This window comes from Carcharhinus amblyrhynchos, chromosome 8 (assembly GCF_965287045.1).
Source record: "Carcharhinus amblyrhynchos chromosome 8, sCarAmb.v2.hapA, whole genome shotgun sequence".
Taxonomy (NCBI): domain Eukaryota; kingdom Metazoa; phylum Chordata; class Chondrichthyes; order Carcharhiniformes; family Carcharhinidae; genus Carcharhinus; species Carcharhinus amblyrhynchos.
In genome coordinates, this window is record NC_137331.1 from 87,465,009 (window position 1) to 87,490,750 (window position 25,742).

Sequence of the window (25,742 nt, forward strand, 5' to 3'; positions counted from 1 at the left end):
TGATGGTAACGCAAAACTAAGTACCTGGAAAGTAGAGCCTAATAACATGACGTTTAATAAAAAGACCCCAATGGTAATAATCTCTGACTTTCTCCCAGTACACTAACCAGGGTACATTGATTGGTGCGTCGTATAGGGATGAGGGTTTTCAATTCTTGGGGCACTGAGACAATTCTGGGACAGAAGGTACCAGTTCAAAACCGACAAGCTGCATAGTGGCACAGTGGTTAGCACTGCTGCCTCACAGCTCCAGGTTCAATTCCCAGCTTGGGTGACTGTGCAAAGTCCATACATTCTCCCTGTGCAAATCTAGTTTCTTCCTGCAGTCCAAAGATGGGCAGGTTAAGTGCACTGGCTATGCTGATTTGCACTTTATTGTCCCAGGATGCATAGTTTAGAGAGAGGGATTAGCATGGTGAATGTATGGGCTTACAGGGATCGGGGCTAGGTGGGATTGCTGTCAGTGCAGACTCAATGGACCTTCTTCTGCGTTGGAGGGTTTCTATGAAGGGGTCTGTGAAGGGGGACATGCAATTGTTGTGTTTGTATATGTGGCTGCCTTGTTCTTTTATGTTGTAATCCTTTAAGGTGCTATTGAAGGAGGCTGGTGAGTTGCTGTAGGGGCATCTTGCAGATGGTACATCTAGACTTTGAAATTTATCCCTTTTGCCAAATGTGTCACTTTATCAAGAGAAAAGGAAAGTAAATTCAACATCCTATAGATTTTCACTTATTTTCCAATCCAAGCAAAACCTATTTAGCTTGTTTCCTTTCCGCCAACCAACTTATCCATTCCAATTACATATTCTTTTACCAGACATTTTGCTATTTCCAATTTGCTAAATTTCACGAGGAAATCTATAATTCTTTCCCATAATGCCAGGATCAATTGAAATTTTTAAGGAAGGTATTGCTAAGATTTGTTAGGTGCGTTATGAATGTAGGCCAGTCCATCAAGAAAACCAGCCTCCCATTCATCAATTCCATCCATCTATACCCATGATGGGTATAGATAGTGAATGTAAGCAGGCTTTTTCCACTGAGGCTAGGGGAGAAAAAAAAAAGAGGTCATGGGTTAAGGGTGAAAGGAGAAAAGTTTAAAGGGAATATTGGGGGGGTTTCTTCAGGCAGAGTGGTGGGAGTGTGGAATGAGCTGCCGGATGAAGTGGTAAATGTGGGGTCATTTTTAACATTTAAGAAAAACTTGGACAGGTTCATGGATGAGAGGGATGTGGAGGGATATGGTTCAAGTACAGGTCAGCAGGACTAGGCAAAAAAATGGTTCGGCACAGACAAGGGCCAAAAGGCCTGTTTCTGAGCTGTAATTTTCTATGGATTCCTCTACACTTCCTGCTGCCTCAAAAAAAGCAGCCAACAAAATCAAGGACCCACACACAGTCGGGAAAAAGATACAAAAACGTCTGAGAACGCGTACCAAAGAACAGGTTCTTCCCTGCTGCCATCAAACAACTGAATGGACTTATCATATATTAAGTGATCTTTCTCTTCATCCCATCTGTAACTGCAACACTATATTCTGTATCCTATGTACTCTATGAATGGTATGATTTTGTCTGTGTAAGCACACAAGAAACAATATTTTTCATTATCTCAATACATGTGACAAAGAAAAAAAATCAAGTCAAAAGGTATGGGAAACAGGCAAAATGGAGCACAGCAAATAAAAATAAGAGGGATAAAAAAAATCAGTCATGATCCAAGTTATCTTCTTCTGTTGAGTTAGGTTAATCATATACTTGAAGTGTCCAAATTTATACATATTTAAAAAAAAAACAGTTCCATAACTTGCAATCAAACATGCTACTTGAATACTGAGCTTTTTTTGGCCCATCTTGCATAGTGTCACATCGATCCACATATTGCAAGTCCTCACTAGGCCATCTGGAAGACCAACTTTAAATATATAACATATTCTAGTAGTAATAAAACTCATTTTACTCATGCATTTTATAAAGTGATTAATAAAGCTTCTCAAATTTCCCCAACATGGCCAGCAGACACAGGATTAATGCCTTCCCAAAAAGGGGCCAACAATATTCCATCTTAAATTAGCAGCCAAATGTGTAAAATAGGTCACCCTTCCAGGATGGGAATAGAAGATAAGTCATTTCTTCTCTCCTCATGTCCCCCAATCACCCTTTTCTTTAGAAATGGCTGAACATCCATCCAGACACAAATCTGCAAGAAATGCCTGAAACAGAACAATGACTATAGTAAAAGAAAACAAAATTTACATTTTTTACTTCACAAAATAAAGCAGGAGGTTAAAGAGGAACGCTTCTTGTTCTGCATTCTAATAATATCAATGATCATTGTCTGAAAGAAACAGCGTATTTTAAGCTGTGATCCTCATCAAAAAGACGTGTGTGTGTTGTAATCACAGTCAAATTCGTATAGGTAACTTTGAAGCCCGTGAACAGCATTTACTTCAAGTCAGGTAAATGTAGCCTTTGGTTTTAGGAAATTTAATTTGTGGGTGAAACCTGTTTGTTTTATATAATTCCTCAACTCCAAAGAAACAACTAGCCCAGGCTTGAAAATCATCATCCATACACCTGGGATCTTGCCCGATTTTCCCATCTGACACATGGTTCAAAGACCCTGTCCTCTGACTAGCGAAGTTAGCACAGGACATTGGGCAATAAAATTTACACTTCACTAATGAAGTTAATTCTGCATTCAATATTGTTCATTTTGTGAAAAAAAAGAAAAAATGCCAACCTTCCACCAAACCCATCTGTCACTATTGAGTGAACAGGAGTTATTCTGCTGTGAACCTGATGTACCTGTGAAACTATCACCCTATTTCCTAAATATTTCAATTAAATGTTTTCAAACAAATTTTCTATTTACTTGATCAAAAACTGACATTCTTCCAATCTACACATAGCAAGCCTGGTAGACATTTAATCTTAACTAATGCATTTGTTCCTTCATAATTTGTGGTTGTTTCCATCAAGAAAATGGCAAGTAGCAATAACAAATATTTCTTAAAAAGGTAACAAAATTGATTTCTTAGCAAAATGTTTGGTACAATTTGTATTTATATGTCACCTTTTAATGTAATAAAATGCCTCAATGAACTACAATGGCAATTTAAAACAAAAAAATACTCAATCTAGTTCAGACATAATGCAATTATTCTAATAATTGGTCTGTGCACATCAGGGAAAATGTCACACTGCAATGGAATCCAAGGAATCTTTGGGGAGCCAAACATCAGGGGAATATTTCCCAGACAACTTTTTAGATTTACATTGTAATTCTGGCAGTGAAATTTATCCTTGCCTGCTTGGATCATGGAATTGCAATGAGAGATTTTGGGAAACTTCAAGCATGGCTGCTGTTGAGTAGACGATTGCTTGGAGGACAGCATTGGGAAAATTTACAAAGTCTGTCCTTGGGCACCTTTGTGGATAAAAGGGGCACAAAATGTGATCTGTGACTGGGGCAGTACATGGAAAAGGCCAACATGACTGCTTTAAGTGAGACAGTGGAACTGTTGAAAAAGGAGAACCCGAATGCTGGAACCAGGAGCGGATGATTAGACACATGCAAGGTTGCATTCGCTGTTTCTTGCTTTAATTAAATGACCATAATTTATACACAAATTTGTTACTGATGATTCAAATAAAAAAGGAAATTCTGGTGGATCCACACAATTAATGAAGGGAGCAAAGTTAAGGTGGTTCTGGAGCAGTGCACTATTTTGCTGTAGATTGTACCAATGCAATCCAGGTAGAATGAGAGCTATTCGCAAAACAATCAGTAGCTGAATGCTTGAAGGAACAGAGCTAGAATTCTACCTGAGGAAGATCAGAGCTTTTACAGTAGCTGAATTTGGTGCCCTGTGTGCGCAGTGAGCTGCCTAGTGAATTTTTGTATCATCAGCAATTCAAACACAGAATGTATAACTTGTTAACCATAATTTGCCTATTAAAATCTTCATAAATTAAACATGAATTGACTTCATTGTTAATTATAAGTTATAAAAAAGTGAAAGCTTGTCCACTGGTTTTTCCCCCCAGTCGAAGTCCTTTGGTAAATTCAGTTCTTTTGGCATGTTGATCTCCACGGGGATCATAACATTGCTCAACTTGGTATCAGCACTTCCATGTTGCATACAAATTCACCTGTTAAAATAATTCAACATTCCCTTGTTGTGGATCTTTAATTAGAATTCAGAAACACACTGCATATTCAATCCACCTCAGTGTAAACTTTTCCAATAATGCAGCCATTTTCTTGTACATGAAATGAGTGTGTATCATAAAGAACATACACACAAAAAACAGCAATAGATCATTGTTGGTTCCTTGGGAACTGCACCACCATTCAGTAAGATTGTAACAGATCTGACCTGGGCTATATGCCCGTTCCCTATAAACCTCAACTCATTATCATGAATTGGATCCCAGAATAGCAACAATATTTGTATATTTTTTTAATATTCAAATCATTTGCCCACAGTACTAGCAAAGGCTAATTTATGGGATAGATGGTACACAAAAATCATGACACACAAATAAGCTTGGAATTCATGCTGAGCATCTATCCATTCGTTATGATGATGCCTACCCAACAGACCAAGACACATGTTGATAAACTCCTGAATAGTAGTCACATGAAAGCATTTTGGACCTCTAAATTCATCTTAATTAGAACTCAACACTGTATCCACTGAACTGTCTTCACTCCTTAACGTTGGATACGATTTGTTTCCATCTGACAGGTGATATTCTGAAAAACATTGTTCTGTTCTGCATGTGTCAAAGTGTGCTGAAACATAGAAAACAGGAGCGGTAGGCCATTTGAGCCTGATCCACGCTATTCATCATGATCATGGTTGATCCTCCAGCTCAGTAACCTGTTCCTACTTTCCATCCATGTCCTTTGATCCCTTTGGCCTCCGTGTGCTATATCTAACATCTTCCTGAAAACATATAACATTTTCTCAACTGCTTTGTGGTAGCTAATTCCACAGGCTTACCACTCTGAAGAAATTTCTCATCCGAGTCCTAAATGTTTACTTCATATCCTCAGACTATGACCCTGGCTCTGGACTCCCCAGTTATCAGGGGCATCCTCTCCCCAAAATTATTAAAAAGGGCTGTTAGCAGACAATGGCACAAATGAAAAATAATCTCATTTGTACATGGAGGCTCATGAATTAGTTCAATTACTATTTAAGTAAGCAATTCCTTCAGGTTAAGACCACAATTCCAGGGAAATTTGCCAGAGGAACGCAGTAGTAGGACATTAGATCCTTTGAGAATGCTCTACCATTCTATATCATAGCTGACCATTTTGTAGTTTAATTTCCACTTTCCTGCTATCCTCCTCCCCAATGAACATAAGAACGTAAGAAATAGGAGCAGGAGTAGGCCATCTAGCCTGCCCCGCCATTCAATAAGATCATGGCTGATCTGTCGTGGCTCAGTGCCACCTTCCCGCCCTCTCCCCATAACCCTTAATCCCCTCTCTTATCAAAAACCCATCAACCCACGTCTTAAAAATATTTAGCGAGGCAGCCTCCACCACTTCAACGGGCAGAGAATTCCAGAGATTCACCACCCTTTGAGTGAAGAAGTTCCTCCTCAACTCCGTTCTAAACCGCCTCCCCTTTATCTTGAGGCTGTGCCCCCTAGTCCTACTGTCTTTTTTGAGCGGGAAGAGTCTCTCCACCTCTATCCTATCCATCCCATTCATCATCTTATACGTCTCAATGAGATCTCCCCTCATTCCTCTAAACTCCAACGAGTACAAGCCTAGTTTATTCAGTCTCTCCTCATAGCTCAACCCCCTCAACTCCGGTATCAGCCTAGTAAAACTCCTCTGCACTCCCTCCAAGGCCAAAATATCTTTGCGCAGGTGCGGCGCCCAAAACTGCACACAGTACTCCAGCTGCGGCCTCACCAATGCCCTATACAGCTGCAGCAAGACCTCCCTACTTTTATATTCAATCCCCCTCGCTATGAAGGCCAGCATCCCATTCGCCTTCCTGACCACCTGCTGCACCTGCAAGCTGGGTTTTTGCGACTCATGCACAAGGACCCCGAGGTCCCTCTGCACCGTCGCCTGCTGCAGTTTTTCGCCCCGTAAGTAATAGTCCTTCCTACCATTATTCCTACCAAAGTGGACCGCCTCACACTTGCCAACATTAAATTCCATTTGCCATTTCCTGGCCCATTCACCCAGCCTATCTAGATCCTTCTGCAGACTCTCCACACACTCCGCACAATTTGCCATTCCCCCAATCTTGGTGTCATCAGCAAATTTCGACACCTTACACTCGGTTCCCTCCTCCAGATCATCTATATAAATGGTAAAAAGCTGAGGCCCCAGCACCGACCCCTGGGGCACTCCACTAGTCACCATCCGCCAATCCGAATAGCACCCGTTGACCCCCACTCTCTGCCTCCTATTTGACAACCAATCCTCTATCCACGCTAACACCCTACCCCCAACTCCATGTCCCTCGACCTTCTGCAATAACCTCTTGAGGTACTTTGTCAAACGCCTTCTGAAAATCCAGAAAGACCACATCCACCGGCTCTCCAATGCACCCCCTCTTCCATAATCCTTGATCTTTGTCTATTAACGATTTTATATTGTTGCTCTCAAACCATAAGCCAAAATTTTCCTACAATAGAGTATCCAATTTTCTTTCCACATTTACCCCCAAAGAATTGAAAATTTTAAAGAGTAGAAATGTCAAGAGGCTACAATTTTGCAAAAAAAAATTAGACCAATTAATTTTGCACATCACTAACAAAGATGCATGAATCTAAAATATTCAGGTGGTAAGAAGTTATTAATAAGCATTGGCTCGATGTTAGCACACTTACCTCCAAACCAGAAAGTTGCGTGTTGAAATCATACTCCATGAAATTTGAACACGTAATCTAGGCTGGCTCATTATTGCAGCACTGAAGGTGTATGCAACGCTCTCAAAAGGGAAGTTTTTCCCAGTCTCCTGGTTAACATTTATCCCTCAAGTCATGCTTCGAGTACACCGCCTCCATCATGTTTACCAAATAAGTTTAAAATCTCCAGAACCAACGAAGAGAAGCTAGTACTTTGCAAATTCCATGTTAGTGCATTTGAATTATTTTGATTTTGAAAAGATTAGGCATACTCCTTTTCAGGCACTCCCAGATCAAATTCAGCAAGGTTAACTACAGAATAAAAACTTTGATGCTGATCCAAGCCTGAAAAGAGCAAACTCCACCCTCTCAATACAAGTGCAACATTTTCCATACTAGTCATCATTTACAGACAATTAATGCTGACTTAGATAATTTTGTGGACCCACACGACAGGAACTCTGAAGTTGCTCAAATGTGTATACATTACTTTGTCAAAATAGTTTGCAGTTTCATTATCACTTTCATGCGACTTTGACAAAATTAGTATAAGATTCCAATAACAAAATTGTGTTAACAAAATGCAAAGTAACATTGGTAAATGTACTATATAAATGTCCCAAAGTGCTACATAGTAAACTTTCAAACTGAGCTACAGAGGGTATATTTGCAGGATGACCAAAAGCTTGGTCAAGGATGCCAGTTTAAAACATACACCTTAAAACAGAGAATAGAACTTGAAAGGTTTAGGGAGTGAGTTCTCAAGTTTACAGTTTTGACAGCTGAAGACATAGCTAACAGTAGTGAAAAGATTAAAATCCTAAAATTGTTCAATAATTCAGGATTAGAATTATACATGGATAAAAACGTATTCAGAACTGGAGACCACACCACTATCAAGTGAAAGATTGAATTTACACAAATTTGGATACAACTACTGTACACTCTCTGCAGTTCACAAAATAAATCATTAGGAAGATACTGCTGCAAAAATCTATATTCTCTATTTGTGGAGATAATTTTAAAATCTCTGGATTATTTCTGTATTGCACCATTTAAATACACTATTTAGAAAATGGCACACTGCTGTGAAGGAGAACGTTTACAAGCCCACCCTACTCCAACTCATTCGAATGCACAGAGAGTTCTGTCAATCAGCACGTAGAAAGAAATTAATCAAGTGTGAAGGCCATATTTAATTTACTTTTCATAGTTTAGTTCAAAATGTCTGAAGAATAGATATGACCTTACTTGGCATAAAATAAATCAATTGCAATTTCTGGATAGTTAGATTTATAACTTTGCAAATAGTTGCAATTTAAGAAATTTCCATTTTGTTATAAAGTTAGGACTAAAAAAAAAGGCCAGTATACACTTGTTCCACTAATTAGTGGACATCTCAGCTTTACCACCATTTCTTCCTCCCTACTATTAACAAAAATCTCTCTTCAATCCCCCAAAGGCAATCAGATAAACATTTTTTCAGCCTGAAATCAGCCAATTAATACAGATAGATCACAAACCATAGTGATCAAATTCTCCCAGCTAATTTAAGAGATAATTATGTCAAAATTGAGTCTTCACGAAAAACATAATTCTTATGTCCCTGGGAGGTAGCCTTACTTTATTGCTGAAAAATTGATTGTATCCAAAATGAAGGGTATGCATTAAAAAATCCTCAACAAGTAATCATAATTTATATTGGTAGAAAAAAATTAAAATCCAACTGAAGGGTTTTTGGGAAATAAACAAAAAATATAAGCAATCAGTATTGATACCATCACTTCCCTAAAATTTGATCTTTAGCATCAACTTAATGAAATACAGTATCATACCTTTTACCATCAAAACCACAAGAATTTAAGTTACTGTTGTGATGGAGATTTTAAAAGAACCTTGCTTATCCTTTACTCTTCCTATGCTATGAAGCCAGGTATTCAATCTGGGTTCAATGAGAGTTATAGAAGAGCAGCACCAGCATATCTAAAAAACAAAATGCCAGCTTGGCAAAACTACATTAATCAAAACCAGTTTGCCATAGACAAACAGAGCTCACAACCCTGCCAAATTCAGTCATGAAATGTGATGGACGATTGAGGAATTACTGGAAGGAGGAACCTCCACTTACAATCACAACTATGGCAGAGCCCAGCATCCAAATTCAAAAGACAACTAACACACTGTGAACAACCTACTGCCAGAACTGCCAAGTACATGATCCTTTTCAGTCTCCATCTGAGATATCCACCATCACAACTGTTAGCCTTCAGCTAATTCAATTCACTCCAGGCACCACCAATAAATGGTTGAGAATATTGGACACAACAAAAGCAATGTGGCCTGATAATATTCCAGCTAGAGTGCTCAAGATCTGGGCTTCAGGACTAGTCACACTCCAGGCTAAACCATTCCAGCAATGACAATACAGATAGGTACCAGACACTGAAAATTGTCCATGTACAGCCTATGCATAAACACAGGACAAATCCAGAGCAAATTTACTGTCCCATCAGCATGCCCCAATAAACAAATCATGGAAGGATCAACAGAATTCAGATGGGGCTAACACACCACCATTGCTCAAATGTTCCCACCAGCAATATTTGGCTCCAGACCTCATTACAACTTTGATCAATTTATGGAAGCAAGAGTTGAATTCCACAGACGAGATCAGCATGAACGCCCTCACTTCAATGCAGCATTGACCAAGCACAACATCGAGGAGACCTAGCAGAGAGAAATTAACAGGATGGGTGGAGGGATCTCTCCAATAATTGGAGTTGTATCTAGCATACAGGAAGATGACTACTGGAGGTATAAATTATTTCAGTTCCAGGACTTGTCTGCAGGAGTTGCTCAAGTGTCTTGAGTGTCACTGACTTTCCCCTCCATCATAAGGTCGGATTGTTCGCTGATAATTGCAGGCTCCATTTGTAATTCCACATAATGAAACAGCAGATGGTCAAGACAACATCAGGCTTGGGATGATAATTAGCATGTAACTCACACAACACAAGTGCCAGTCAAAAAGCATTCCCAAAAGAGAACCTAACCACATCTTAACATTTAGCATTGTTACCAGAGAGCACCCCACTATCCTTGTGGTCACCAATGACCAGAAACTTAAATCAGTATTTAATATGCAGTCAAAGGCTTGGTATTCCAGAGCAAGTGGCTCAGCTCCCAACTCTCCAAAGTCTCTCCAACATCTGTAAAAGTGCAAGTCAGGAATGTGATGAACACACTCCACTTTTCTGGATGGATACAGCTGCAATGGCACTCATTACAAAATTCAGGAGATTTAAATAATAAAAACATAATACTGCAGATGCTGGAAATCAAATAAAAACAATGCTGGATAAACCCAGCAGGTCTGGCAGCACTTAGAGAGAAACAGAGTTAAACGACCAGATCCAAATGATCCTTCTACAGGAAGAATCATTTAGATCTGAAATATTAACTATTTTTCTCTACAATGCAGTCAGATCTGCTGAGTTAGCTCAGCACTTTTTGTTCTTATCTCAAACAATTACTTGCTAAGCTACACAAAAGTGCCATGGTTCTGTTGACAGCACTGCCAAAACCAATAACCTTCACCACCTAAGATCAAGCAGATCTTGGGAACACAACCTCCAAGCTCCCGCAAAGTTACACATGACCCTCACTTGGCCAGATATTATCACTGATTGTTTCCAAGTAAAAATATGGAACACTTTACATAATGTTGAGTATACGTCACTCCAGCAACTTTAGTCCAGCTGGACTAAGGGAATCTAGAGATAAGCAATAAATGTGCCAGCCTTGCTAGCAGCACCAGGTCCCAAAGATTTTTTTTTAAATTAATAGTCTGTATTTAAATTGTGAAGTTTGTCTTGTGTGATGGCACTTCCATCTCAAAATGTTCTCATGCCATTCATTCACACTGCTTAGCAAACATATTAATGTCAACTGAAAATTAAGGAATACTTCTTTGTATTAATCTACACTAAGATAGATGGTCAAGCACTGATAATTCTGGCACCACCCGATAGTAAAATGAAACAATAGAAAAATACCTACACATTTTAATTCAACCAGGTTATATTTGAACTACCTTTATTGCATTTGAGCTAACAGTTGGTATCCTGATGCTGATTGTTACTGATCTTTCTCAAGAGTGAAGAGAATTGTAATCAGAGATGAAAAGACATCAATTTTGAAACTAGCTTTTACTGCTCACGTCATGAAAAACTAAAAATCTATTTTAAATCTGATATTCTGGCCTAGCAAAAAACACCTTTAGGCTCACTTCACATCCATATAGATTGGTTTGAGAGATTAAACCATATTTAGCCTGACTCTCAAGTTAATTGCTTCAATAAAACAATGTATTTCCCCAACCCCATCAAAAAACAGTTTACATTAACTGTTCTATTTAAGGGTAATTTTGAAGCAGAAAGAAAAACTATACAGAATAAATCACAAACATCTTTAGTAATGTCTTCACAACTTTAAAAAATGGCTTTTAAGTACATTCTCATACATGACAAACCATTTTCTATTACAAAGAAAAATGTTTACTGTGTAACATCTGAACCATCAAACAACACAATGTTGGTTTCCAGTAAACACAAATGCAAAAGATATTTAAAAATTTAATTGAATGTTAACAGACCTACAAATGCAAAAATCAAATTTTGAGTATCATTCTTGACAAGGATTGAACTGGACAAATCTGGTACATTTAGTGAGAATGGCTTGGATCATATATGCATTCAAATATTTAGATATGGAATTGGACTGAAACTCCAAAATCTTGAGCAACTGTTTCCTATGTTTTTAACAAATAGGAATATGTTACAAATTGTCTTTTTCTTACCCTTTGGAAACATGAATACCCTCATTTGAAGAGGCAGAACAAAATTCCACTCATGTTTCAGCATAAGTTATGTCTTACTAAAAACCTGTAGTCATTTTATGAAAGTGTTCCTTTAGTTGTCACTTACATAATGGGTGAAAAAAATTTGAATTTTGAAATACTTTTCAGATTATTTAGCTTTTCTGCAGTCTAATGCTTCAAATTATTAACCTGGGCTGGTTTTGCTTACTAAAACAATGCTACACTACCAATCTATTTTTTGCTTTTCGGGATCATGTGTACACTTCCACTGTGCATCTCACTATGCTCAGAGTAAAACTTGGTCAGCATAAGTCTCTCATCACTTTTACTTGCTTTAAACTGGAATCAGGATAAATGAAAAAATGGTTTAAAAAGTTACAATTATTATACAGGATATTGAGCATTTAAAATGTTTCACTCAATCCTTTTACAGTGAAAAATAAAATTGATGCAGAACTTCTGCATGCTGAAGTTCACTATTCAAGCTTACTTTCAACCATCTAGACTGTGACAGCATTTAACTTTCAAATCCCATCAAAAGCAAGAAACTAAACAAAGTTAGAATATAGTCTTCTAAACAATATCAATCGAGTCAAGACAAAATTTAATATTTACTCAAAGCAGTAAACTAGAGCCAACTATTTTCTGGCAACACAAGACAAAAACAATTTCAACAGGAATCATATTTGCCTGAAAAGTTACAAGCGACAACAACTCAATTAAGTTATTTATTCAGTTCAGTGGAACCAGTGGTCAGACAGCAACTGTCTTTTACTTCAAAGAACCTAATATTGATTTGTGTAAAAACTAAAATGCAGGTTCCACTGTGCTTATAGCAAGCTTAGTTTGACATTCCTTTTTCCAATTGGTTTCTCATTCAGTTCACGAACAGCAGCCATTGCTTCATCGACTGTTTCAAATGTAATTACTGCGTCGCCTGCAGGTAACCCCTTCTCATTGTACCGTACAGTGACAGACTCTGGAATAACACGATAGCCATAGAAGAAGTCCAGTATTTCATCAACAGAGAATTTGAAAGGCAGATTGCAAGCCTTCACAACAGCCGTGCCATTGGACATTCCCATATGACGCTGATAGCCTGAATCAAATGGAGATCCAAATCCCCCTCCACTGTGGCTGCCAAAACTGCTGCTTCCAGTGTTAAAACCTCCATATGGTCCTTCTTCTTGGCCATACCTTGGTCCTTGCATAGACGATACAGAACCCATATTTCCAGAAGATTCAAAGAATTGCATATCATGAGATAATGAATGATCACCATCCCTACCATACGAACCAAAGTAATCACTCTCCTTTTGACCTTTGGTTTTTTCATGCACAGAACCGACACCAAGTTCAAGCACCTCCTCTGAAGTAACCAGCTTTAGTACAACTTCTCGTCCTCCAAGCCTTTTACCACATAAGCGCTCAGCCTTTAGTACTTCATCTTCAGACTTGAACTTGACCAGGGCCTCCCCTAGTCCAAGTCCATTACTATCAACAAGTATTTGGATCCCATGATCTGCCACACCAAATTCTTCAAAGAATTTGTAGACCTCAGGTTTGGAGATATCAAATGGCAGATTACAAACATGAATATATAACCTTGAGGAGTGTGTTCCATCTCTGGACTGGTATTCTTTTTCTTCAATTCTGTAAGTAGACTTTTCTTTTGATTTTTGCTTCTTAAGAGTGTAAACCAAGTCTAACATGGCTCTTTTAGAAATAGGGTATAGATAAACTGGACGGTTTGCAATGCATTTCTTATGGTATCTTAGAGCCTTACGCTGTTCAGCACTGCTTTTAAACTTCACAAAACCCTCCTTAGCAAGTCTACCATGGGCGTCATATACAAGATAAATCTGGTCACCTGTTACATTCAGTTCATCAAAGAAATTTCGTACCTCTTTTTTTGAGATGCCATGGGGTACATTTTTCAACCGAACCCAATAATCTTGATCATGAGGTGAACGAGATCGTGATCTGTGCCTTCGAGGTGATCTTGATCGAGTTCGAGAATGGAAATGTTTCTCTTCATGAAGTGGGGAACGACCTCTATTATCTCTATTTAGATCTGAATGCCTATCTTCCATGAACAAATCGGTGCCCCCGGAAATCCATTCAAGCTCAGTGGCTCGATACACCTCTACAAATCTCTGCCCCATGTATTTTTTGTGACGCTTCAGTCCTTCAGCAGCATCCCAAGGGCTGGCAAACCGTACAAAACCCACTCCATTATTCAGACCCCGATAATCCTTTTTCAGACGAACTGCTTCAACTTGTAGACCATGGAAAAATTCTCTTACTTGCAGCTCTCTTGCAGAATACGGCATGCCGTGCAACCGCAAGTAAACATCATCGGAATTAAAAGCTCCTTGTTCTCTCCTTTGATTGTTGTAAACTGAATTGTCAAAGGGATCCATTGCCCCAGAGCCATTAAATTTGTCCAAACTATCACTCATTGCTCTAGAGGGCATTCCAAATAATGCAGACATGGAGGAAGGAGTGCCTGGAAGGTTCTGTGGTGAAGCTAAAGCCATTGTGGACATACTACCACTCATCATGGGATCCATGCGAGAGCCATAGTTGTTCATATCAGAACTTCCAGCTTCATTGGGATGAAATACATCCCTATTAATTCCATGTTGCATAGCCGCAACTAAGTTTTCAGCTAGAGCAGAAGATATGTTACCTAACCCACCTGTGCCAGAGTTATTGAATCCCGGCCTTTTATAACTGGATGCGTCTCCACTGGAGCGTGTGTATCTCTTACGACTCATCTCAATTGTACTCTGCATTTCATTTCTGCTACTTAGCGTTAGCTTGGTTCTGCTCCCTTTAAGAAATTCACCCGATCTCAGGAAAGCAAGCCGTGCATCTTCATCTGTAGCAAATACAATGAATGCCTCTCCCAGTTCACCACCAATTATATGCACCCCTCCATCAGGAATGGTTAATCTAGAGAAGAAGTGACGAATATCCAAGGTTCCTGCAGAAGCTGGGAGCCCCTGCAAGCGGATGACCACAGCCATGCTGAGCTCTACCAATAGTAAAAGTTACCTGCAGGCAAGAAAGGCACACAGGATGATGTCAAATTATGTCAAAAAGGCTTTGGATACTGCATTAACTTCCAAATTATACAAATAGCTCAGAAATGCTCATTTTTAGAATAAATCTTTTTTAAATACTTGACACAAACTTTGTTTTACATTGATCTTTGCTTCAAAAATATAACCATCAAATTGCAAAAACTCCCAATTCGTGAACCACCACCAAATGCACCGGACTTGCTTTGAATATGTCTTTCACATCACAAGTTCTCCACAAGGACTGAAATGACTGAAGGTGTGTTTCATGTGAAAACATACATATTGTGACGATAGTACGTCTTTTAGTACTGTAATTTAATCATGTTTCTTTGCAGCATGTTTCTAGCAGTCCCTGACATTTATTGGAGCTGTGTCATCTACAACCAGTATCCTCTATCGCTACTGAAGCAGTATAATGGTTACCATGTTTGTTTTAATCTGAACTAATGCAGTGTCCTGTTGTTGTCTCCTGGGGATTGCAGAATAGAGCTTGATTAGGATGATTGACAGGTCGGGTCACATAACTGGGGACAGCTAGGCTTTCACAGAGAATGCCAGCTTAGTTGTGGTTTCAGATGCTGTTTAGAGTTAGAGAGCAGTGTCTTTTCATTCCCCTCTCTGTAGTCGGAGATTCTGCTGTCTAAGTATTGCTGTTTTGGAAACTGCAGAAAGAGGGGTATCCCTTTGTCTCAGAAGGGTGAAGATTGGAAGTTGCTAGAGGCTAAGTTCACTTCTCTGTTTTGCTGTCTTGAGGATCTATCCTCTGAAAACTGTTGTTTGGATTTCTGTCCACGTATGTTAAAAAGTCGAAAATCTACTAACACTAAAACAAGTATGCGCATGTGATAATTCATTCTGAGAAAGAGCATTGTCTATGGGGTACTGCTTTAAATTGGAATAATAGTGATAGCTAGCCATTAAGAATTATATTGTGCAATATTTAAGTCTTATAATTGGTAGAGGTTATGCTAATTTTTTTGTTATATTCTAATCTTTATTTGATAAAAGTTCCCGAGTAGGTCACTTAAATCATACTTTGAATGAAACACCTTATGCTCACCAATGCCAAAACCAAATGTAAACTTTAAGGTCTTGACTGACTTCACAAAACATCTTGGAGTTTCTGGCCTGGGCCTTAACAATTGAGGGCTATTTGTTGTATTAAAATCTATATTCCTTGTTTGGGTTAGAATTATTGGACTCAAAGAAATTGAGTGAATATGGTTGCGTTTTCTTTTCATTTGGTTTAAATAGGGTGTATGTTGTGGAATAATGGCGCTCTCAGTGGCTAAATATTTCTTGCGTGTGCAAGAAGTCACTCAGTGGTTTATACAAGTTGGGTAAAGCAAAACTTTTGGGATTGAATAATAAGTTGCAGTTGGCATTGCTTGAAGGGGGGGGAGGAGGGCGGAGATAATTGCAGTGAAAGCTCAGCATTTGCAATTGCAAAAACAGATTCAGAATCATCAGAAGTGGGTAGAATTCAACTACAAATTAAAGATGGTTTGAACTAGAAGCAAAAGAAAGAGCAGCAAAAGCAAAAGATGGGGAGGCAACTACAGCAGAAAAAGCTCAACAAATAAGTAAAAGAATTGAAACTGCTTGAATTACAGGCAAGCTTAAAAAGGAAAGAATAGGCCTGGCAGTGTAAAAAGGAAAAAGAAGAGAATTTGAATTCCGGAAAGTGGCACTGAAAAGTGAATATCAATTTAAAATGGTGGCGATAAAAGTATAGTCCAGGAGTGGATACGGATGAGGATATTACGGAAGAGTAAAGCTATCGTAGTCAAAGTCCTGCAGGGGTTTGGTTTAAATACATACATGTATTGCCAAGGTTTGATGAGAATGATGTAAAAGCCCTTTTCATTTCATTTGAAAAAGTAGCTAAGCAAATGAAATGGCCAGACCATGTGGGTATTGTTGAATCAAAGTTTGTAGGTAGAGCTAGTGGTATTTGCATCACTATCACAGGAGGCATCTAGGGATTATGAGATGAAAAAAGCCATCTTAAGTACATATGAACTAGTGCCAGAAGCCTACAACCAGCGATTTAGAAATCTAAGGAAAGAACTTATGACGCTCTTAAAGAAAGTTATTTTGGAAGAGTTTAAAAATACACTTCCTGAAGTAATGAGAACTCATGGAAGAGCAAAAGATTAAAACTGCAAGATTAGCAGCAGAAATGGCAGATTATAGATTAGTTCATAAATCAAGTTTGGTTTCTGACACCAGGATAGAAACTGAGGAAACAAAAAATCCTTAGGCGTTAAAGGTAAAGGAGATCTCGTGGGAGATAATAAAGACAGATGTCTGTGCTGTTGTATGCTCTGTCTGAGGCCAGAACTCTCCATTTGCCTGACAAAGGGGCAAACCCCGAAAGCTTGCAGGTTTACTATCAAATAAATCGGTTGGACTTAAACATGGTGTTGTCAGACTTCTTACTGTGTTTACCCCAGTCCAACGCCGGCATCTCCACATCAAAACAGAATAAGCCAGAGGGGTTTGTTAAAGTGGTAAAGGAAAGCCCAGTTGAAGCTAAAGAGATGCAAAAGAATGTATATAGTGATAGTTGAGAAGGAAATGTTAAATCTCTTTAAAGAACTTATTTGTGTAGGTAAAGTTAATTCATGTTCACCAGGATGAATAGGAAATAAGTTACATTTTTGAGATACGGGGCAATCTTTGATGGGGAGAAAGTTATGCAGTTTGGAAGTATTGCCAGAGGTGGTGGTAATACATGGCATTCGGGGTGAGAAGAGTAGTGTTCCATTATATAAATTGAAGATGAAGAGATTAGTGGAAAATGGTAGGAGTAAAAGAAATTATTTTGTCCAGGGACACAGTTTATCTTCGGTAATGATATAGCTGGATCACAAATGGGAGTGATGCCTAATGTGGTTGAAAAGCCAGTGTAAAAATCTAACAAAAGGTGTCGAAAGACATGTATCCTGGGATTTTTCCTGATTGTGTGGGAACAAGGTCACAAAGTCACAGATTAAGACAAGAGGAGAAAACAGATAAGGAAGTTGCAGTTCAACTGCCAGAAACCATGTTTGATCAAATAGCTAAAAGAGAACAAGAACAGGGGAAGACAAAGTAGACATTTTGAGTTCAGGAAAGCAACACAGAAAAAAGACAGTGTTGTGAGGAGAATACTGAGATACAGGCTATTAGACTAGATGGGATTGAAGTTCATAAGGAGGTGGTGTTAGCAATTCTGGAAAGTGTGAAAATAGATAAGTCCTCTGGGCCGGATGGGAGTTATCCTAGGATTCTCTGGGAAGCTAGGCAGGACATTGCAAACCCTTTGGCTTTGATCTTAGTGACGTCATTGTCTACAGGAATAGTGCCAGAAGACTGAAGGATAGCAAATGCTGTCCCTTTGTTCAGAAGGGGAGCAGAGACAACCCTGGTAATTATAGACCAGTGAGCCTTACTTCTGTTGTGGGCAAAGTTTTGGAAAGGATTAGAAGAGATAGGATTTATAATCATCTAGAAAGGAATAATTTGATTAGGAATAATCAATATGATTTTGTGAAGGGTAGGTCGTGCCTCACAAATCTTATTGAGTTCCTTGAGAAGGTGACCAAAGAGGTGGGTGAGGATAAAGCAGTTGATGTGGTGTATATGGATTTCAGTAAAGCGTTTGATAAGGTTTCCCATGGTAGGCTATCGCAGAAAATACAGAGGCATGGGATTGAGGATGATTTAGCTATTTGGATCAGAAATTGGCTAGCTGTAAGAAAACAGAGGGTAGTGGTTGATGGGAAATGGTCATCCTGGAGTTCAGTTACTAGTGTTGTATCGCAAAGATCTGTTTTGGGACCACTGCTGTTTGTCATTTTTATAAATGACCTGGATGAGGGCGTAGAAGGATGGGTTAGTAAATTTGCAGATAACACTAAAGTCCAGAGTTGTGGACAATGTGGAAGAACATTGCAGGTTACAGAGGGACATAGAGAAGCTGCAGAGCTGGGCTGAGAGGCAGCAAATGGAGTTTAATGCGGAAAAGTGTGAAGTGATTCACCTTGGAAGGAGTAACAGGAATACAGAGTACTGGGCTAATGGTAAGATACTTGGTAGTGTGGATGAGCAGAGAGATCTCGGTGTCCATGTGCATAGATCCCTGAAAGTTGGCACCCAGGTTGATAGGGTTGTTAAGAAGGCGTACCGTGTGTTAGCTTTTATCGGTAGAGGGATTGAGGTTCAGAGCCATGAGGTCATGTTGCAGCTAAACAAAACTCTGGTGCGGCCGCACTTGGAGTATTGTGTACAGTTCTGGTCGCTGCATTATAGGAAAGATGTGGAAGCACTGGAAGGGGTGCAGAAGAGATTTACCAGGATGTTGCCTGGTGTGGTGGTAAGGTCTTATGAGGAAAGGTTGAGGGACTTGAGGCTGTTTTCGTTGGAGAAGAAGGTTGAGGTGACTTAACAGATGATCAGAGGATTAGTAGGGTGGACAAGGAGAGCCTTTTTCCTCGGATGGTGATGGCTAGCATGAGGGGACATAGTTTTGAATTGAGGGGTGATAGATATAGGAAGATGTCAGAAATAGGCTCTTTAGTCAGAGAGTAGTAAGGGCGTGGAATGCCCTGTCTGCAACAGTAGTGGACTCGCCAACATTAAGGGCATTTAAATAGTCACTGGATAAACATATGGATGATATTAGAATAGTGTAGGTTAGATGGGCTTTAGATCGGTCTTCGATGTTGCGCCGACCTATGAAAACCAAAGGGCCTGTACTGCGCTGTCAATGTTCCACTGACTGACCTGAAGAAGCATAGCAAATTTCAGTTGACCACGGATTGTCAGCAGGCATTTGACATTCCGAAAGCTGTATTAACCACTTCCTGTACTGGCCAAACCAAATCTCTCAAAATCATTTAAGACGGTCATTGATGCGAGTTGGTGTTGGTGGTATACTATTGCAAGATGACGACAAGAGGATAAGAGGCCTATTGGTTATTTCCCAAAAAGCTGAATATCATAAGAAATACTTAACCATTGAGAAAGAGATCTCGAGTTTGATGCTGGCACTGCAACATTTCAACATTTATCTTGCAGTATTCCATCTGAGATAATTGTGTACACTGATCAGAATACATTCACATTTTTGGAAAAAATTAATAAAAATACAAGAATGCTTAGATGGAGTTTACAATTATAGTCATTTAATTTGGAACTTATACATGTGGCAGGAAGAGAATATGATTGCCAATGCTTTGTCACGAATTTATGAAGGAATGTTCGACAGTGGAAGACAACGACTGAAATGGACTATACTACTGTTATGTCTGCATGTTTTGATTTTTATAAGTAGTGCACCAAATGCAGAATGAAAAGCGTTTGTAAAATGAAGCAACTTTTTGATTATTGATGGCTTTTTACTTAAACGGGGAGGTGGGATGATACTATGCCAGAATGTTTCTACCAGTCCACGGCATTTTATTGGAGCTGTTTTGTGTATAATCAGTAACCTCTTTTGTTACTAAAGTAGTATAACTGATATCATGTTTGCTTCAATTTGAACTAATGCAGTGTTGTTATTTTAGTCCTCCCAAGATTGCAGCTATGATGTAAAGATGCTGACATTGAACTGGGGTCAACACAGTAAGAAGTCTCACAACACCAGGTTCACTCACCCGATGCAGGAGCAGCATTCCAGAAGTTCATGATTCCAAATAAAAACCAGGACTTTAACCTGGTGTTGAGACTTCTCAATGGAGATTGCAGAATAGAACTTAATTGAGATAATTGACAGGTCAGATCATATCAGGGGAGAGCAAGGCTTTCAGAGAATAGCAGCTTGGTATTTGTTTTTGGAGTCAGAGAGAGCAGCATCTCTTTACTCTGCTCTCTAGAGTTGGAGATTCTGCTGTCTTAGTGTCACTGTTGATGTGTGAAGACTGGAAGCTGCTAGAGACTAGGTTTACCTCTCTGTTTTGCTGCCTTGAGGATATATTCTTCTCTGAAAACTGCTGTTTGGATTTCTGTCCATAGATCTTAAAAAGTTGGAAATCTAATATCACGTGAGCATTTTTGTTTTAGCGCAAACTAATTCTGAAGGAGGGTGTACATCTATGGGATATTGTTCTTAATTGGTATAATTCTTAACAGAGCTGTTAGGAATTATACTGTCATGTTTAAGTCATGTTATTGGTAAAAGTTATGCCAATACTTTGTTATATTCTAATTGTGTTCTTAAATAATTTTGTTTGATAGAGGTTTCCCAGTGGCTCACTTGAATCATACCCGGAATGACACACTTTATGCTCACTAATGCCAAAATCAAACGCAATACTTAGGGTCTAGACTAACTTCACAAAACACCTTGGCGTTTCTGGCCTGGGCCTTTACAATATGAAACATTACAATTCAGCAGTTGCACTTCAGTGGAATGCACTTCACCCTGAGATAATGTAACTGATCAAAGTTCTAATGGTATCATTTGCACACAATCTTCTGTCCGGTTAAGTGCAGTTTACTGACTACTACATTTCTCGTTCTCCAAACAGGTGCATAAAAAAAGGACCTAGGGTTTAAAACTCTACAACATGTAATCTAGGCCCTCCATATGCAGAATCCATCACACATTTTCACCCATACTGCAGTGTCCAGACCAATTGACGTTGCACTAGTGGTGGGCAAATTCTATTTCTGTACACACAAAGCAATCTCAAGTTAGTAACATTTTTTTCCAAGAATTCCTCAACTCTATGAAACAAACAACTCGATGTAAAATACCACCACCATTAAAATCCACGACTATGCCATTTTCAAAATAATTCCATGCATTGAGAAAATCACGTACTGCATGTGAGTCAGCAGCCCTCATGAAACTAAGCATTAAATATAATGGATGGCTCTTTCAAGTAGATCACAATATTAATGTTTTTGAAAAATATCAGATACTGTAGACTGGATTCTACTGGATTTGGGGCAGCACGGTGGCACAATGGTGAACACCGCTGCCCCACAGCGCCAGGGACATGGGTTCAAATCCGGTCTCGGGCACTGTGTGTGGAGTTTACACTTTCTCCCCGTGTCTGCATGGGTTTCCTCCAGATGCTCCGGTCTCCTCCCACAGTCCAAAGATGTGCAGGTTAGATTGATTAGCCATGTTAAATTGCCCCTTAGGGTCAGGGGGGCAAATAAGTGGGTTTATAGGGCTAGAGCCTGGGTGAGATTGTGCTCAGTACAAATTTGATGGGGTGAATGGCCTCCTTTTGCACTGTAGAGATTCTATGAATCAAAGTTCACTTGACAACATAGAATTTGCACTTTACGTATCCAGAATACTTGCTTAATTTCTGATTCATCAACTTTTGTTCCTTTTGAAGTCACTATTAAGTTTAAGACTTTAGATGATTATTTGCTCCAAAAGTAAACAAATGGGTAGTGAAAATTTTCTGTGCAACATGTTTTAAAACTAACTAAATGAACCATGCAGTCCTTCACCTGCTCAGATAACAGATTTCTGATCTAGACTGTAGAACTATAAAATTACAATGATGGGCAACAGGTATTTTGTGCATGTTTCTAAAATAAAGTAAGATAATAAAAAAGCTGATAATACTATAATTTCAGTTGCATCAGTATCCTAAACTCAATGTACTTTGCGATGATAGTAGTGCAATTGATATGGATATATTGTTTTTAAGAGATCTAGTTAAAAATTCAGCACTATTCTACAGTCAGCATGTATAGAAGGAATGCAGCCCAGATGCTGGGAGAGCAGGATACTTACTTATTTTAGCCATTTGTGCTTAGGATAGAGGTAGTGGATTTTTGTTCAGAGATGGAAATTTCCCCTGGTGTTTTTTATTAGCCTGATTGAAAGAGTCATGAGTTCAATCAGGTGCCAATGTGGTGATGGGAGGAGAACTAAGCATGGTGGCATAACCGTTAGCACTGCTGCCTCACAGCACTAGGGCCCAAGTTTGATTCCCAGCTTGGGTCACTGTCCGTGCAGAACCCGCATATCCTTTTGTCTGTGGTTTCCTGAGTGCTCCAGTTTCCGCTCAGTCTGAAGCTGTGCAGGTTAGGTGCATTGGCCATGCTAAATTCTCCCTCAGTGTATCTGAACAGGCACCAAAGTATGGTGACTGGGGGGACTTTCACAATAATTTCATTGCAATGTTACTGTAACCCTACTTGTGACACTAATAAATAAACTTTAAACTTAAGCAATTGCAGGTGGAGATCTGCTAAGTCAAAAGAACGTGCAGGCTGTTCCTGTGAATACTCTCTCCACAAAATCTCTCTGATAGCTTCAAGAATGTTAACGCAATTTATAGCAACTATCCCTGGGTTTGCTAACTATATTTGAAAGTGGTTTTGTTCTTTGCATGATTGGCACTTGTTTGGAACTGGAACAATCATATGCTAGTAAGAAAAATTGCTTTCTTTCATTTTTAAATATTCTTAACTGTTGATGGTTAAGCTGCTTAATTTGTTAGAATTATATTTAAAATGTTATTAAATGAAGTTTGTTTTACTATAAAAAGATACATACTTTGTCAGCAGAATCTATCCTGGAGAGAAATATCCTATCCTCACATTTATGCCAAAGTAAATGTCAGAGTCTAGTCTGCCTTCCTAATGTAACTTGGGCTTCTGGTCCAGTACCTTAACAACTTTCACAGAATTCTTGTTTACTCCCATGGATTGAATTAAAAGGGAAACTTAGCAATTTCAAGAACCTAAAAAAAGTCAGGTTCACCAAAGCTTTTGGCAAATATGTCAATTCAACATAAAATAAAAAGTCAAAAATGCTACTCAAGGCAATTCTAGCCCTGCACTCCATATCTAGATACATGGTGCAGGAGAAATTGCCTAAATTTGGAAAACAATGAAACTGCATATTTACTAATTATTGTCTTACTATAATCAAAAAACTGCATTATACAAATTGTGATGCATGAAAAATGCAAGTGCTCTATTGTTGGGTATTCACAATAAGAGTTCCTACCCATTCACAGTCACTGGCAAATCTATAAATTGTTTTTTTTCTCCATTCACCAATCTGGCTCAATGAATTTTTCATAAGATTTGCATTAAAAGAAATTCAAGTGCCGTTGGAGGGGTTACAAAACAACAAGGTTAATGTTTTATCCCAATTAAGAGATTCAATTATCTGTACGGCACTTACCTGTAAAAAAAAATTTCTTTAAGAATCTGAAGACACCTGGGACAAATTCGCAAATTTTTTTGCACTCTACAGACTGTGAAAAAAATTCAACAAGGTCAAACCCATAACAAATGCAATTAAAACCAAGCTAATGTTGGGATTATCAAGCAAAGAAATTCAACTAGCTGATATCAAATCCATTTTATATAAATTAGCTTTTAAATAGTGCTGATGTTTTATATGTTCACTCATTCCACACCAAAAGCACAAAAAATCCAATTAACTGAACACATTTAGTAGAATTAATGTTTCAAATGTCTTTACAAACTGATGTGCATCCAAAATTTTTAGACCCATTTGAGAATAAAAAACTTCTGTTTAGGGGAGCATAGCTTCGCCAAAGCGTTGCCTGAAATATTGTTACAGATGTGGGAAAATGAGATGTTAAACCCACGGTTCTGCTTGACTAAACAAAATTCTGCAAATTAAATTGAAAAACTCAAACGTTAGCAGAAACTGAATACAAGCAAAAACCGGATAGAAACATTCAACCTACAATTTTGTAGGGCCTTTAAATGTGGTAAAACTTCCCCAAAAGCTTCACTGTAGTGTTATCAAATAAAACATATAGCCAGTTGATAACTTAAGATAGCTTTTTGTCATTTGTCATACTTTCTCAAGCATCTAGGTTTTATAAAATCGCTTTGTGGGAGGGGATTCAGATGAACACCGTGGGAAGGAATAGATCAAAAAAAAAGTAAAGCAGAAGCCATTCATAGTTTAACAATTCAAAATCCTGCACTCCGTCACACTTCTTTTGAAGAATATAATTTACATGATTTAAATCAACACGATATGGCGCTTCTTCCTCTGAAAGAGATCTTCAGTTTCAAACACACACATTTACACGGAGAAACCACAAAAACCACACACTAACAGCCCGAGTGACAGAATTAATTACATAACCATTCAACTACTTTGTCAGTAACTGCTCAAACTTAACATTGCTTAAGAGAGGAACTACGGCTCAAACTATCCCTGCTGTAAAATATGATTTGCTTTCGCTGTTGTTTTTTTTCTGCCCCTCAAATCTGAAGGATTTTCTTTTTTCCCCCCCACCAAGTGCAGATCAGGTTTGCTGAAGCAACAGGGTAAAGAGGCCAAATCCAGCTCCTTTTGTTGGGTGGAGGGGTCCTCTTGAAGGATGTTTGAAAATGGGGCTGCAACTCTCTCCCCCCCGCACCATACAGTGGGGCTAGAATGGGAAAGCGGGGGCACTACGGTAACTGGGCTACAGTTAAAAATCCCCTACTCCGGCTGCCCACCCCGTTCTAGGCCGGTGGCCTCCACCATGAGCCCGGCCTCCCACCCACAGGAGTAAGGGCGGCCACCAGGAGAAGGGGAAATGGACACCCAGTCACCCCCACCCCCTCAGCAAAACCCACACCGTGGTTTCACCGACTCGGCTTCGATACCCGCCGCACGGAAAGAGAGGGAGGAAAGCCGGAGCCTTCAGAGAAGGCAGAAGCGAGTCCATACCCAACCGGCCGCCCCCTTTTTCTTCTCCTTTCTCTCTCCCCTCCAGTTCTCTCTCCGTCACCGACACGATGGCGCTTCCGCAGCGTGTGTGGGGGAGAGGGGGAGGGGAGGGGGAGGGGGAGGGGGAAGGGGGGAGGGGAGGGGGAAGAGCTGTAGGTCCTGCCAGCTCTGTACTTGTCACACTCGCATAATAAATCATAATCATCCTGATTCAAGAC

At 39.2% G+C, this 25,742-nt stretch overlaps 1 protein-coding gene across 3 annotated transcripts; it reads right to left on the bottom strand.

Annotated features, from left to right (window-relative positions):
* Positions 1–1,395: 1,395 nt before the first annotated feature.
* On the bottom strand, positions 1,396–25,624 carry LOC145346738 (RNA-binding protein 12-like). Of its 3 annotated transcripts, none has more exons than XR_013887730.1 (3): positions 25,525–25,624; positions 24,007–24,079; positions 1,396–2,212 (listed from the first exon to the last, which is right to left on the bottom strand). XR_013887730.1 is itself a non-coding variant. In XM_080194407.1 (3 exons), exon 3 carries the CDS (start codon positions 14,796–14,798, stop codon positions 12,597–12,599), a length of 2,202 nt encoding a protein of 733 aa, XP_080050533.1. In that variant the 5' UTR covers positions 14,799–14,826; positions 24,007–24,079; positions 25,525–25,624; the 3' UTR covers positions 11,342–12,596. The 3 variants fall into 3 exon arrangements, 2 of the variants coding, with proteins under 2 accessions (XP_080050533.1, XP_080050534.1); XM_080194407.1 differs by lacking the exon at positions 1,396–2,212 and adding an exon at positions 11,342–14,826; XM_080194408.1 differs by lacking the exons at positions 1,396–2,212; positions 24,007–24,079 and adding an exon at positions 11,342–14,826.
* Between the last annotated feature and the right edge of the window lie 118 nt (positions 25,625–25,742).

What these genes read in the sequence shown, in the direction of transcription:
- LOC145346738 (XM_080194408.1), bottom strand. Translation starts at nt 14,798, where the DNA reads ATGGCTGTGGTCATCCGCTTGCAGGGGCTCCCAGCTTCTGCAGGAACC.